This window comes from Hyperolius riggenbachi, chromosome 4 (assembly GCF_040937935.1).
Source record: "Hyperolius riggenbachi isolate aHypRig1 chromosome 4, aHypRig1.pri, whole genome shotgun sequence".
Classification (NCBI taxonomy): Eukaryota; Metazoa; Chordata; class Amphibia; order Anura; family Hyperoliidae; genus Hyperolius; species Hyperolius riggenbachi.
The window spans coordinates 10,061,318-10,075,183 of NC_090649.1; the positions used below are offsets into that span (position 1 = coordinate 10,061,318).

General features: G+C 56.3%; 1 protein-coding gene across 4 annotated transcripts in view; it reads left to right on the forward strand.

The window, feature by feature from the left end:
* Nucleotides 1-13,866, forward strand: part of LOC137570304 (neurogenic locus notch homolog protein 2-like) — a 287,509-nt gene that overhangs the window by 83,816 nt on the left and 189,827 nt on the right. For all 4 annotated transcript variants that reach the window (XM_068278937.1, XM_068278940.1, XM_068278939.1 and 1 more), the window contains exons 2-3: nucleotides 3,657-3,800; nucleotides 13,002-13,148. In XM_068278937.1, coding sequence (XP_068135038.1) covers nucleotides 3,657-3,800; nucleotides 13,002-13,148 — 291 coding nt within the window. The remainder of the gene's footprint in view (nucleotides 1-3,656; nucleotides 3,801-13,001; nucleotides 13,149-13,866) is intronic.

Here is a 13,866-nt window from a genome sequence, read left to right on the forward strand (position 1 = left end):
AGGGGGAGATCCGCTGCTGATAGATGAGTGTGAGGCAGGGCTGCAGCTCATAGCTCTGCCTCTCAGCGTGTCAGTCAGCCTGGATCACCGCCTCTCCCCCCCCCCCCCCTCTCAGCCTTCCTTCACTGAGAGGGGCGGGGGAGAGGCGGAGATCCGCCACTGATAGATGTGTGTGAGGCAGGGCTGCAGCTCATAGCTCTGCCTCTCAGCGCGTCTGTCAGCCTGGATCACCGCCTCTCCCCCCCCCCCCCCCCCTCTCAGCCTTCCTTCACTGAGAGGGGCGGGGGAGAGGTGGAGATCCGCCACTGATAGATGTGTGTGAGGCAGGGCTGCAGCTCATAGCTCTGCCTCTCAGTGCGTCTGTCAGCCCGGATCACCGCCTCTCCCCCGCCCCTCTCAGTCTTCCTTCACTGAGAGGGGCGGGGGAGAGGCGGAGATCTGCCGCTGACAGACGCGTGTGAGGCAGGGCTGCAGCTCATAGCTCTGCCTCTCAGCGTGTCAGTCAGCCCGGATCACCGCCTCTCCCCCCCCCCCCTCACAGCCTTCCTTCACTGAGAGGGGCGGGGGAGAGGCGGAGATCCGCCACTGATAGATGTGTGTGAGGCAGGGCTGCAGCTCATAGCTCTGCCTCTCAGCGCGTCTGTCAGCCTGGATCACCGCCTCTCCCCCCCCGCCCCTCTCAGCCTTCCTTCACTGAGAGGGGCGGGGGAGAGGTGGAGATCCGCCACTGATAGATGTGTGTGAGGCAGGGCTGCAGCTCATAGCTCTGCCTCTCAGTGCGTCTGTCAGCCCGGATCACCGCCTCTCCCCCGCCCCTCTCAGTCTTCCTTCACTGAGAGGGGCGGGGGAGAGGCGGAGATCTGCCGCTGACAGACGCGTGTGAGGCAGGGCTGCAGCTCATAGCTCTGCCTCTCAGCGTGTCAGTCAGCCCGGATCACCGCCTCTCCCCCCCCCCCCTCACAGCCTTCCTTCACTGAGAGGGGCGGGGGAGAGGCGGAGATCCGCCACTGATAGATGTGTGTGAGGCAGGGCTGCAGCTCATAGCTCTGCCTCTCAGCGCGTCTGTCAGCCTGGATCACCGCCTCTCCCCCCCCCCCCCTCTCAGCCTTCCTTCACTGAGAGGGGCGGGGGAGAGGCGGAGATCCGCCACTGATAGATGTGTGTGAGGCAGGGCTGCAGCTCATAGCTCTGCCTCTCAGCGTGTCAGTCAGCCCGGATCACCGCCTCTCCCCCCCCCCCCTCACAGCCTTCCTTCACTGAGAGGGGCGGGGGAGAGGCGGAGATCCGCCACTGATAGATGTGTGTGAGGCAGGGCTGCAGCTCATAGCTCTGCCTCGCAGCGCGTCTGTCAGCCTGGATCACCGCCTCTCCCCCCCCCCTCTCAGCCTTCCTTCACTGAGAGGGGCGGGGGAGAGGTGGAGATCCGCCACTGATAGATGTGTGTGAGGCAGGGCTGCAGCTCATAGCTCTGCCTCTCAGTGCGTCTGTCAGCCCGGATCACCGCCTCTCCCCCGCCCCTCTCAGTCTTCCTTCACTGAGAGGGTCGGGGGAGAGGCGGAGATCTGCCGCTGACAGACGCGTGTGAGGCAGAGCTGCAGCTCATAGCTCTGCCTCACACAGAAGCACACAGGGCAGCAAAATCCACGACCAAAAAAGTTGTGGATTTTGTGGAGGAGAGGGGGGAGTTAGGGGGGATTTACTTAGATTACAGCCACGGGAATGCTACGTTTCATTTATTACAGTAATGTGACAAAGGATTTTGCATGAAAAATAGGATTCTCTTTACCAATAAAAGCATAATTTATTATAAATGTAACGATTAAAACACGGTATGAACATTGTTTTAACGGTATTTACATTTTAAAAAAAGTTGAGTGCCGTTCTAACGGTAAATAAGAATATAACCTTAACATAACATACTGATATTTTTTAAATAAAAAAAATGAAGTACATTGTATTAACGTTATTTTACGTTTAGAGACCGGTCCGATAACAAGATGTTGGACATTATAACGCTAAATTACAATAAAACTTGTTATACAGTTTTTATGCCAATATACATTAACCACTTCCGGGTTTCGGGTGGTTTTGCTGATCGGTGCGGCGGGGGCTCTACAGCCTGCAGCAATGATCAGGAGTGCAGCAGGGCGATCAGACTTCCCCCCCTTTTTTCCCCACTAGGGGGATGTCCTCCTGGGGGGGGGGGGGGGTCTGATCGCCGCCGGCTGCTTGCGCTTGCGGGGTGGGGCTCCTCAAAGCCCCCCTCCGCAGCGCTTTCTGGCCTGCTTCCCCTTCCCTCCCTCTCCCTCCCCCTGTGAGCGGCGCAGGACGGAATCCGTCCTGCGCCGCCTCAGATAGGCTTCAGCCTATCAGATGCCGGTGATCCCCGGCCAATCAGAGGCCGGGGATCGCCGATATCCTCTACGGCGCTGCTGCGCAGCAGCGCCGTATGTATGTAAACAGCGGGGAAGATTTTCCCCGTGTGTTTACATTTACCCTGCGAGCCGCGATGGGAGGCTCGCAGGGTGTTTACGGAGACACCCTCCGTGAACTGACATGGAACGGCCCCATCGAAACCACTTCAGGATTCAGGGGCGTACTTATGCTTACGCAGAATCCTGAAGTGGTTAAATACCGTTTAAGTATTGCCTTAATGATGGTAAATAATAGCAGCTGCTATTGATAATTATAGACACAGTGCGCCATCTTTAGAAAATTTCTTACGTGCGCCATTATTATGCAGTAGTAACGGAAAATTACGTTAAGCCTATCTATTATATGCAGCACCATTAAAATGCATAGGCAGTAGGCACCATTTTCGACTGATCCGGTCTGTACGGCTCTGACATGAACACTGTGAATCAAGCGCAGGAGACTTGGGCGCAGCCGGCGCCACCATAGGCTGTAATAGGAATTACGGTTATAGCGGGCACAGGAAGTAACTTCGGCGCCGTCAGAAGACGGAGCTGGAGTTACTTATAAAACATAATAATTGCTGAAAGCCGAATTATTTCATTCCCCACCATCCATGTGGACCTGGAGGGGGAATAGTAATTAACACGGCCGGGACTTGTGCAGCAGCAGCAGGATCAGCCATATACCGACTCCATCCTGCGCCCAAGTCTCCCAGCGGCGATTCCTCTCGTACTCCTCTGACAGGACATAGATTGCGAGTAATCACCGCCGCATACTCACGCCGTCCTCTCTGTTGTGTCACTGCAGCCACGCCCTCTGCTGTCACTGTGACAGTTGTGTTTCATTCCATTGCGTTGGCTCCTGACCAGTAATTACAGGGCCGAATAGGGAAAGGGTGGCTTTGGTCCCTAAAGAGGAACTCCAGTGAAAATAATGTAATTAAAAAAAGTGCTTCATTTTTACAATAATTATGTATAAATGATTTAGCCAGTAATTGCCCATTATAAAAGCTTTCCTCTCCCTGATTTACGTGTGAAAAGAGAGAAAGCAAAGGTTCACTTTTAAGACAACAGACGGATCAGGCTCTGCCTGAGAGAAGATACTGTATATATCATTGTTAACACATCAGGGATTGTAACAACGTAATGAACTGTGCTGAGAATTACTGTAGCATAGGGCAGGGCAGGGTGTGTGTTCTCTGACTGTACAGCTGCTAATGATGCCACACTCTATGATTTTAGTGGAAAAGCCAGGAAGATGTCCCCAGGATGACACGCCTTCATGTGATGACGAAATTCTCCAGTACTGCGAGAATGACCGTGCCTGCAACGGGACAGAGAAATGCTGCAAAATCGGCTGTGAAATCCGCTGCAGAAAGCCAGACAGTAAGTTACACCAATAACCAGTGACATACACAAAGAGATACAGTCCTCAGTGTTAAACTGGGACCCCTAAAACATTCTATACATAGGAACTGGTATGGAGTATGATGTCCTGACAAGGACAGCCTCAGAGTCAGAGAGGTGTAAGCAGGGGAGGGGAACAGCCAAGGACAGCCGCAGTGTCAGAGAGGTGTAAGCAGGGGAGGGAACAGCCAAGGACAGCCGCAGTGTCAGAGAGGTGTAAGCAGGGGTGGGGAACAGCCAAGGACAGCTGCAGTGTCAGAGAGGTGTAAGCAGGGGAGGCAACAGCCAAGAACAGCTGCAGTGTCAGAGAGGTGTAAGCAGGGGAGGGAACAGCCAAGGACAGCCGCAGTGTCAGAGAGGTGTAAGCAGGGGAGGGGAACAGCCAAGGACAGCTGCAGTGTCAGAGAGGTGTAAGCAGGGGAGGGGAACAGCCAAGGACAGCTGCAGTGTCAGAGATGTGTAAGCAGGGGAGGGGAACAGCCAAGGACAGCTGCAGTGTCAGAGAGGTGTAAGCAGGGGAGGGAACAGCCAAGGACAGCTGCAGTGTCAGAGAGGTGTAAGCAGGGGAGGGGAACAGCCAAGGACAGCTGCAGTGTCAGAGAGGTGTAAGCAGGGGAGGGAACAGCCAAGGACAGCCGCAGTGTCAGAGAGGTGTAAGCAGGGGTGGGGAACAGCCAAGGACAGCTGCAGTGTCAGAGAGGTGTAAGCAGGGGAGGGAACAGCCAAGGATAGCTGCAGTGTCAGACAGGTGTAAGCAGGGGAGGGAACAGCCAAGGACAGCCGCAGTGTCAGAGAGGTGTAAGCAGGGGTGGGGAACAGCCAAGGACAGCTGCAGTGTCAGAGAGGTGTAAGCAGGGGTGGGGAACAGCCAAGGACAGCTGCAGTGTCAGAGAGGTGTAAGCAGGGGAGGGAACAGCCAAGGACAGCTGCAGTGTCAGAGAGGTGTAAGCAGGGGAGGGGAACAGCCAAGGACAGCTGCAGTGTCAGAGAGGTGTAAGCAGGGGAGGGGAACAGCCAAGGACAGCTGCAGCGTCAGAGAAGTGTAAGCAGGGGAGGGATCAGCCAAGGAGAACCATAGTGTCAGAGAGGTGTAAGCAGGGGAGGGGAACAGCCAAGGACAGCCGCAGTGTCAGAGAGGTGTAAGCAGGGGAGGGAACAGCCAAGGACAGCTGCAGTGTCAGAGAGGTGTAAGCAGGGGAGGGAACAGCCAAGGACAGCCGCAGTGCCAGAGAGGTGTAAGCAGGGGAGGGAGCAGCCAAGGAGAACCATAGTGTCAGAGAGGTGTAAGCAGGGGAGGGAACAGTCGAGGACAGCTGCAGTGTCAGAGAGATGTAAGCAGGGGAGGGAACAGCCATGGACAGCTGCAGTGTCAGAGAGATGTAAGCAGGGGAGGGAAACAGCCAAGGACAGCTGCAGTGTCAGAGAGGTGTAAGCAGGGGAGGGAGCAGCCAAGGACAGCTGCAGTGTCAGAGAGATGTAAGCAGGGGAGGGAACAGCCAAGGACAGCTGCAGTGTTAGAGAGATGTAAGCAGGGGAGGGAACAGCCAAGGACAGCTGCAGTGTCAGAGAGGTGTAAGCAGGGGAGGGAGCAGCCAAGGACAGCCGCAGTGTCAGAGAGGTGTAAGCAGGGGAGGGGATCAGCCAAGGACAGCTGCAGTGTCAGAGAGGTGTAAGCAGGGGAGGGAGCAGCCAAGAACAGCTGCAGTGTCAGAGAGGTGTAAGCAGGGGAGGGGAACAGCCAAGGACAGCTGCAGTGTCAGAGAGGTGTAAGCAGGGGAGGGAGCAGCCAAGGACAGCTGCAGTGTCAGAGAGGTGTAAGCAGGGGAGGGGATCAGCCAAGGACAGCTGCAGTGTCAGAGAGGTGTAAGCAGGGGAGGGAACAGCCAAGGACAGCTGCAGTGTCAGAGAGGTGTAAGCAGGGGAGGGAACAGCCAAGGACAGCCACAGTGTCAGAGAGGTGTAAGCAGGGGAGGGAACAGCCAAGGACAGTTGCAGTGTCAGAGAGGTGTAAGCAGGGGAGGGGAACAGCCAAGGACAGCTGCAGTGTCAGAGAGGTGTAAGCAGGGGAGGGAACAGCCAAGAACAGCTGCAGTGTCAGAGAGGTGTAAGCAGAGGAGGGATCAGCCAAGGACAGCCGTAGTGTCAGAGAGGTGTAAGCAGGGGAGGGAACAGCCAAGGGCAGCTGCAGTGTCAGAGAGGTGTAGCAGGGGAGGGAACAGCCAAGGACAGCCGCAGTGTCAGAGAGATGTAAGCAGGGGAGGGAGCAGCCAAGGAGAACCATAGTGTCAGAGAGGTGTAAGCAGAAGAGGGAACAGCCAAGGACAGCTGCAGTGTCAGAGAGGTGTAAGCAGGGGAGGGAACAGCCAAGAACAGCTGCAGTGTCAGAGAGGTGTAAGCAGGGGAGGGAACAGCCAAGGACAGCTGCAGTGTCAGAGAGGTGTAAGCAGAAGAGGGAACAGCCAAGGACAGCTGCAGTGTCAGAGAGGTGTAAGCAGGGGAGGGATCAGCCAAGAACAGCTGCAGTGTCAGAGAGGTGTAAGCAGGGGAGGGGAACAGCCGAGGACAGCTGCAGTGTCAGAGAGGTGTAAGCAGGGGAGGGGAACAGCCAAGGACAGCTGCAGTGTCAGAGAGGTATAAGCAGGAGAGGGAGCAGCCAAGGACAGCTGCAGTGTCAGAGAGATGTAAGCAGGGGAGGGAACAGCCAAGAACAGCTGCAGTGTCAGAGAGGTGTAAGCAGGGGAGGGGAACAGCCAAGGACAGCTGCAGTGTCAGAGAGGTGTAAGCAGGGGTGGGGAACAGCTGAGGACAGCTGCAGTGTCAGAGAGGTATAAGCAGGGGAGGGAACAGCCAAGAACAGCTGCAGTGTCAGAGAGGTGTAAGCAGGGGAGGGAACAGCCGAGGACAGCTGCAGTGTCAGAGATGTGTAAGCAGGGGAGGGAACAGCCAAGAACAGCTGCAGTGTCAGAGAGGTGTAAGCAGGGGAGGGAACAGCCAAGGACAGCCACAGTGTCAGAGAGGTGTAAGCAGGGGAGGGAACAGCCTAGGAAAGCCACAGTGTCAGAGAGGTGTAAGCAGGGGAGGGAGCAGCCAAGGACAGCTGCAGTGTCAGAGATGTGTAAGCAGGGGAGGGAAACAGCCAAGGACAGCTGCAGTGTCAGAGATGTGTAAGCAGGGGAGGGAAACAGCCAAGGACAGCTGCAGTGTCAGAGATGTGTAAGCAGGGGAGGGAAACAGCCAAGGACAGTTGCAGTGTCAGAGAGGTGTAAGCAGGGGAGGGAATAGCCAAGGACAGTTGCAGTGTCAGAGAGGTGTAAGCAGGGGAGAGAATAGCCAAGTACAGCCACAGTGTCAGTGAGGTGTAAGCAGGGGAGGGGAACAGCCAAGGACAGTCGCAGTGTCAGAGAGGTGTAAGCAGGGGAGGGAGCAGCCAAGGACAGCTGCAGTGTCAGAGAGGTGTAAGCAGGTGAGGGGAACAGCCAAGAACAGCTGCAGTGTCAGAGAGGTGTAAGCAGGGGAGGGGAACAGCCAAGGACAGTCGCAGTGTCAGAGAGGTGTAAGCAGGGGAGGGAACAGCCAAGGACAGCTGCAGTGTCAGAGAGGTGTAAGCAGGGGAGGAAACAGCCAAGGACAGCCGCAGTGTCAGAGAGGTGTAAGCAGGGGAGGGAACAGCCAAGAACAGCTGCAGTGTCAGAGAGGTGTAAGCAGGGGAGGGAGCAGCCAAGAACAGCTGCAATGTCAGAGAGGTGTAAGCAGGGGAGGGAACAGCCAAGGACAGTTGCAGTGTCAGAGAGGTGTAAGCAGGGGAGGGTCACAGCCAAGGATAGGTGCAGTGTCAGAGAGGTGTAAGCAGGGGAGGGATCAGCCAAGGACAGCCGCAGTGTCAGAGAGGCGTAAGCAGGGGAGGGAACAGCCAAGAACAGCCTCAGTGTCAGAGAGGTTTAAGCAGGGGAGGGAACAGCCAAGAACAGCTGCAGTGTCAGAGAGGTGTAAGCAGGGGAGGGGAACAGCCAAGGACAGCTGCAGTGTCAGAGATGTGTAAGCAGGGGAGGGAACAGCCAAGGACAGCCGCAGTGTCAGAGAGGTGTAAGCAGGGGAGGGGAACAGCCAAGGACAGCTGCAGTGTCAGAGAGGTGTACGCAGAGGAGGGGAACAGCCAAGGACAGTTGCAGTGTCAGAGAGTTGTAAGCAGGGGAGGGGAACAGCCAAGGACAGCTGCAGTGTCAGAGAGGTGTAAGCAGGGGAGGGAACAGCCAAGGACAGCCGCAGTGTCATAGAGGTGTAAGCAGGGGAGGAAGCAGCCAAGAACAGCTGCAGTGTCAGAGAGGTTTAAGCAGGGGAGGGAACAGCCAAGGACAGCCGTAGTGTCAGAGAGGTGTAAGCAGGGGAGGGGAACAGCCAAGGACAGCTGCAGTGTCAGAGAGGTGTAAGCAGGGGAGGGGAACAGCCAAGGACAGCTGCAGTGTCAGAGAGGTGTAAGCAGGGGAGGTAACAGCCAAGGACAGCCGCAGTGTCAGAGAGGTGTAAGCAGAGGTGGGGAACAGCCAAGGACAGCTGCAGTGTCAGAGAGGTGTAAGCAGGGGAGGGAACAGCCAAGGATAGCTGCAGTGTCAGACAGGTGTAAGCAGGGGAGGGAACAGCCAAGGACAGCCGCAGTGTCAGAGAGGTGTAAGCAGGGGTGGGGAACAGCCAAGGACAGCTGCAGTGTCAGAGAGGTGTAAGCAGGGGAGGGGAACAGCCAAGGACAGCTGCAGTGTCAGAGAGGTGTAAGCAGGGGAGGGAACAGCCAAGGACAGCTGCAGTGTCAGAGAGGTGTAAGCAGGGGAGGGGAACAGCCAAGGACAGCTGCAGTGTCAGAGAGGTGTAAGCAGGGGAGGGGAACAGCCAAGGACAGCTGCAGCGTCAGAGAAGTGTAAGCAGGGGAGGGATCAGCCAAGGAGAACCATAGTGTCAGAGAGGTGTAAGCAGGGGAGGGGAACAGCCAAGGACAGCCGCAGTGTCAGAGAGGTGTAAGCAGGGGAGGGAACAGCCAAGGACAGCTGCAGTGTCAGAGAGGTGTAAGCAGGGGAGGGAACAGCCAAGGACAGCCGCAGTGTCAGAGAGGTGTAAGCAGGGGAGGGAGCAGCTAAGGAGAACCATAGTGTCAGAGAGGTGTAAGCAGGGGAGGGAACAGTCGAGGACAGCTGCAGTGTCAGAGAGATGTAAGCAGGGGAGGGAACAGCCAAGGACAGCTGCAGTGTCAGAGAGATGTAAGCAGGGGAGGGAAACAGCCAAGGACAGCTGCAGTGTCAGAGAGGTGTAAGCAGGGGAGGGAGCAGCCAAGGACAGCTGCAGTGTCAGAGAGATGTAAGCAGGGGAGGGAACAGCCAAGGACAGCTGCAGTGTTAGAGAGATGTAAGCAGGGGAGGGAACAGCCAAGGACAGCTGCAGTGTCAGAGAGGTGTAAGCAGGGGAGGGAGCAGCCAAGGACAGCCGCAGTGTCAGAGAGGTGTAAGCAGGGGAGGGGATCAGCCAAGGACAGCTGCAGTGTCAGAGAGGTGTAAGCAGGGGAGGGAGCAGCCAAGAACAGCTGCAGTGTCAGAGAGGTGTAAGCAGGAGTGGGGAACAGCCAAGGACAGCTGCAGTGTCAGAGAGGTGTAAGCAGGGGAGGGAGCAGCCAAGGACAGCTGCAGTGTCAGAGAGGTGTAAGCAGGGGAGGGGATCAGCCAAGGACAGCCGCAGTGTCAGAGAGGTGTAAGCAGGGGAGGGAGCAGCTAAGGAGAACCATAGTGTCAGAGAGGTGTAAGCAGGGGAGGGAACAGTCGAGGACAGCTGCAGTGTCAGAGAGATGTAAGCAGGGGAGGGAACAGCCAAGGACAGCTGCAGTGTCAGAGAGATGTAAGCAGGGGAGGGAAACAGCCAAGGACAGCTGCAGTGTCAGAGAGGTGTAAGCAGGGGAGGGAGCAGCCAAGGACAGCTGCAGTGTCAGAGAGATGTAAGCAGGGGAGGGAACAGCCAAGGACAGCTGCAGTGTTAGAGAGATGTAAGCAGGGGAGGGAACAGCCAAGGACAGCTGCAGTGTCAGAGAGGTGTAAGCAGGGGAGGGAGCAGCCAAGGACAGCCGCAGTGTCAGAGAGGTGTAAGCAGGGGAGGGGATCAGCCAAGGACAGCTGCAGTGTCAGAGAGGTGTAAGCAGGGGAGGGAGCAGCCAAGAACAGCTGCAGTGTCAGAGAGGTGTAAGCAGGAGTGGGGAACAGCCAAGGACAGCTGCAGTGTCAGAGAGGTGTAAGCAGGGGAGGGAGCAGCCAAGGACAGCTGCAGTGTCAGAGAGGTGTAAGCAGGGGAGGGGATCAGCCAAGGACAGCTGCAGTGTCAGAGAGGTGTAAGCAGGGGAGGGAACAGCCAAGGACAGCCACAGTGTCAGAGAGGTGTAAGCAGGGGAGGGAACAGCCAAGGACAGTTGCAGTGTCAGAGAGGTGTAAGCAGGGGAGGGGAACAGCCAAGGACAGCTGCAGTGTCAGAGAGGTGTAAGCAGGGGAGGGAACAGCCAAGAACAGCTGCAGTGTCAGAGATGTGTAAGCAGAGGAGGGATCAGCCAAGGACAGCCGTAGTGTCAGAGAGGTGTAAGCAGGGGAGGGAACAGCCAAGGGCAGCTGCAGTGTCAGAGAGGTGTAAGCAGGGGAGGGAACAGCCAAGGACAGCCGCAGTGTCAGAGAGATGTAAGCAGGGGAGGGAGCAGCCAAGGAGAACCATAGTGTCAGAGAGGTGTAAGCAGGGGAGGGGAACAGCCAAGGACAGCCGCAGTGTCAGAGAGGTGTAAGCAGGGGAGGGATCAGCCAAGAACAGCTGCAATGTCAGAGAGGTGTAAGCAGGGAGGGTACAGCCAAGGACAGCTGCAGTGTCAGAGAGGTGTAAGCAGAAGAGGGAACAGCCAAGGACAGCTGCAGTGTCAGAGAGGTGTAAGCAGGGGAGGGAACAGCCAAGAACAGCTGCAGTGTCAGAGAGGTGTAAGCAGGGGAGGGAACAGCCAAGGACAGCTGCAGTGTCAGAGAGGTGTAAGCAGAAGAGGGAACAGCCAAGGACAGCTGCAGTGTCAGAGAGGTGTAAGCAGGGGAGGGATCAGCGAAGAACAGCTGCAGTGTCAGAGAGGTGTAAGCAGGGGAGGGGAACAGCCGAGGACAGCTGCAGTGTCAGAGAGGTGTAAGCAGGGGAGGGGAACAGCCAAGGACAGCTGCAGTGTCAGAGAGGTATAAGCAGGAGAGGGAGCAGCCAAGGACAGCTGCAGTGTCAGAGAGATGTAAGCAGGGGAGGGAACAGCCAAGAACAGCTGCAGTGTCAGAGAGGTGTAAGCAGGGGAGGGGAACAGCCAAGGACAGCTGCAGTGTCAGAGAGGTGTAAGCAGGGGTGGGGAACAGCTGAGGACAGCTGCAGTGTCAGAGAGGTATAAGCAGGGGAGGGAACAGCCAAGAACAGCTGCAGTGTCAGAGAGGTGTAAGCAGGGGAGGGAACAGCCGAGGACAGCTGCAGTGTCAGAGATGTGTAAGCAGGGGAGGGAACAGCCAAGAACAGCTGCAGTGTCAGAGAGGTGTAAGCAGGGGAGGGAACAGCCAAGGACAGCCACAGTGTCAGAGAGGTGTAAGCAGGGGAGGGAACAGCCTAGGAAAGCCACAGTGTCAGAGAGGTGTAAGCAGGGGAGGGAGCAGCCAAGGACAGCTGCAGTGTCAGAGATGTGTAAGCAGGGGAGGGAAACAGCCAAGGACAGCTGCAGTGTCAGAGATGTGTAAGCAGGGGAGGGAAACAGCCAAGGACAGCTGCAGTGTCAGAGATGTGTAAGCAGGGGAGGGAAACAGCCAAGGACAATTGCAGTGTCAGAGAGGTGTAAGCAGGGGAGGGAACAGCCAAGGACAGTTGCAGTGTCAGAGAGGTGTAAGCAGGGGAGAGAATAGCCAAGTACAGCCACAGTGTCAGTGAGGTGTAAGCAGGGGAGGGGAACAGCCAAGGACAGTCGCAGTGTCAGAGAGGTGTAAGCAGGGGAGGGAGCAGCCAAGGACAGCTGCAGTGTCAGAGAGGTGTAAGCAGGTGAGGGGAACAGCCAAGAACAGCTGCAGTGTCAGAGAGGTGTAAGCAGGGGAGGGGAACAGCCAAGGACAGTCGCAGTGTCAGAGAGGTGTAAGCAGGGGAGGGAACAGCCAAGGACAGCTGCAGTGTCAGAGAGGTGTAAGCAGGGGAGGAAACAGCCAAGGACAGCCGCAGTGTCAGAGAGGTGTAAGCAGGGGAGGGAGCAGCCAAGAACAGCTGCAGTGACAGAGAGGTGTAAGCAGGGGAGGGAGCAGCCAAGAACAGCTGCAATGTCAGAGAGGTGTAAGCAGGGGAGGGAACAGCCAAGGACAGTTGCAGTGTCAGAGAGGTGTAAGCAGGGGAGGGGCACAGCCAAGGATAGGTGCAGTGTCAGAGAGGTGTAAGCAGGGGAGGGATCAGCCAAGGACAGCCGCAGTGTCAGAGAGGCGTAAGCAGGGGAGGGAACAGCCAAGAACAGCCTCAGTGTCAGAGAGGTTTAAGCAGGGGAGGGAACAGCCAAGAACAGCTGCAGTGTCAGAGAGGTGTAAGCAGGGGAGGGGAACAGCCAAGGACAGCTGCAGTGTCAGAGATGTGTAAGCAGGGGAGGGAACAGCCAAGGACAGCCGCAGTGTCAGAGAGGTGTAAGCAGGGGAGGGAACAGCCAAGGACAGCTGCAGTGTCAGAGAGGTGTACGCAGGGGAGGGGAACAGCCAAGGACAGTTGCAGTGTCAGAGAGGTGTAAGCAGGGGAGGGGAACAGCCAAGGACAGCTGCAGTGTCAGAGAGGTGTAAGCAGGGGAGGGAACAGCCAAGGACAGCCGCAGTGTCAGAGAGGTGTAAGCAGGGGAGGGGAACAGCCGAGGACAGCTGCAGTGTCAGAGAGGTGTAAGCAGGGGAGGGAACAGCCAAGAACAGCAGCAGTGTCAGAGAGGTGTAAGCAGGGGAGGGAACAGCCAAGAACAGCTGCAATGTCAGAGAGGTGTAAGCAGGGAGGGTACAGCCAAGGACAGTTGCAGTGTCAGAGAGGTTTAAGATGGAGAGGGGATAAGCTAAGGACATGCACAGTGTCAGAGAGGTGTAAGCAGGGGAGGGGATAAGCTAAGGACAGCCCTCTATGTGATGGTGATTCCACTCTGTTTTATTTAAGGAGTAAAGCCTGGAAGGTGCCCCAGGTTGAATACTGTGTATCCCTGTAAAGATAATATTCCAAAGTTCTGCATCTCAGACTATGAATGTGACGGCCGTGCCAAATGCTGCAACGTCGGCTGTGAAATGCGCTGTAAAGAATCTGAAGGTAAGTGACTGGACTCCATCAGTTATCTCTAACTATGTAACCCTTTGCTCTTTACAAAGCCCAGTGAGCTGGATCCAATTCCCTTTTCCTTCTAGCTGATATTTTGGAAGCAGGAAATTTCGGCGCCCAGCAGCTAGTGGACAATTTGGGCTTCCCATAGGCCCTAATGCAAATATCCACTATTAGGGGCCCAAATTAGAAATGTGGGCGCACGATAATTATTGTTATCAAAATTACACTGTTAGGGCAGAGCTGGGTGGGATTGTGAGGCGGGGCTTGCGGATTGTGAGCCTCTAGCAGGCCCCTCCCGCGCTTGATCATGCACTCCGTCCATCCGGTAACCCTCCTGCAGAATGACTCGGACTTACACTATGTGCTCTTTAAAGAGAACCCGAGGCGGGTATTTGAAATCGTAAGAGACCACAGAAGCATGTCCTCTACATAATGACATGCCTCTGGGTCTCGCTATTGCCACCTCTAGGCCCCCCGGGGTCTGCTGTGCCCCCCTGTAAAATTTGCCAGGCTAGCGACAGTCTCCTCGTATTTACCTGTAGCATGATATTCTATCAGCGCTTCCCGCCTCTGTCCCCGCTGCTGCCCGCCTCCGGAAGCTTCCTCCAATCGGAAGCTAAGCCCCAACCCAGGAAGTACCTCCCAGGTCGCGGCTTAGCTTCCGACTGGAGGAGGCTCCCGGAGGTGGGCAGCAGCGGGGACAGAG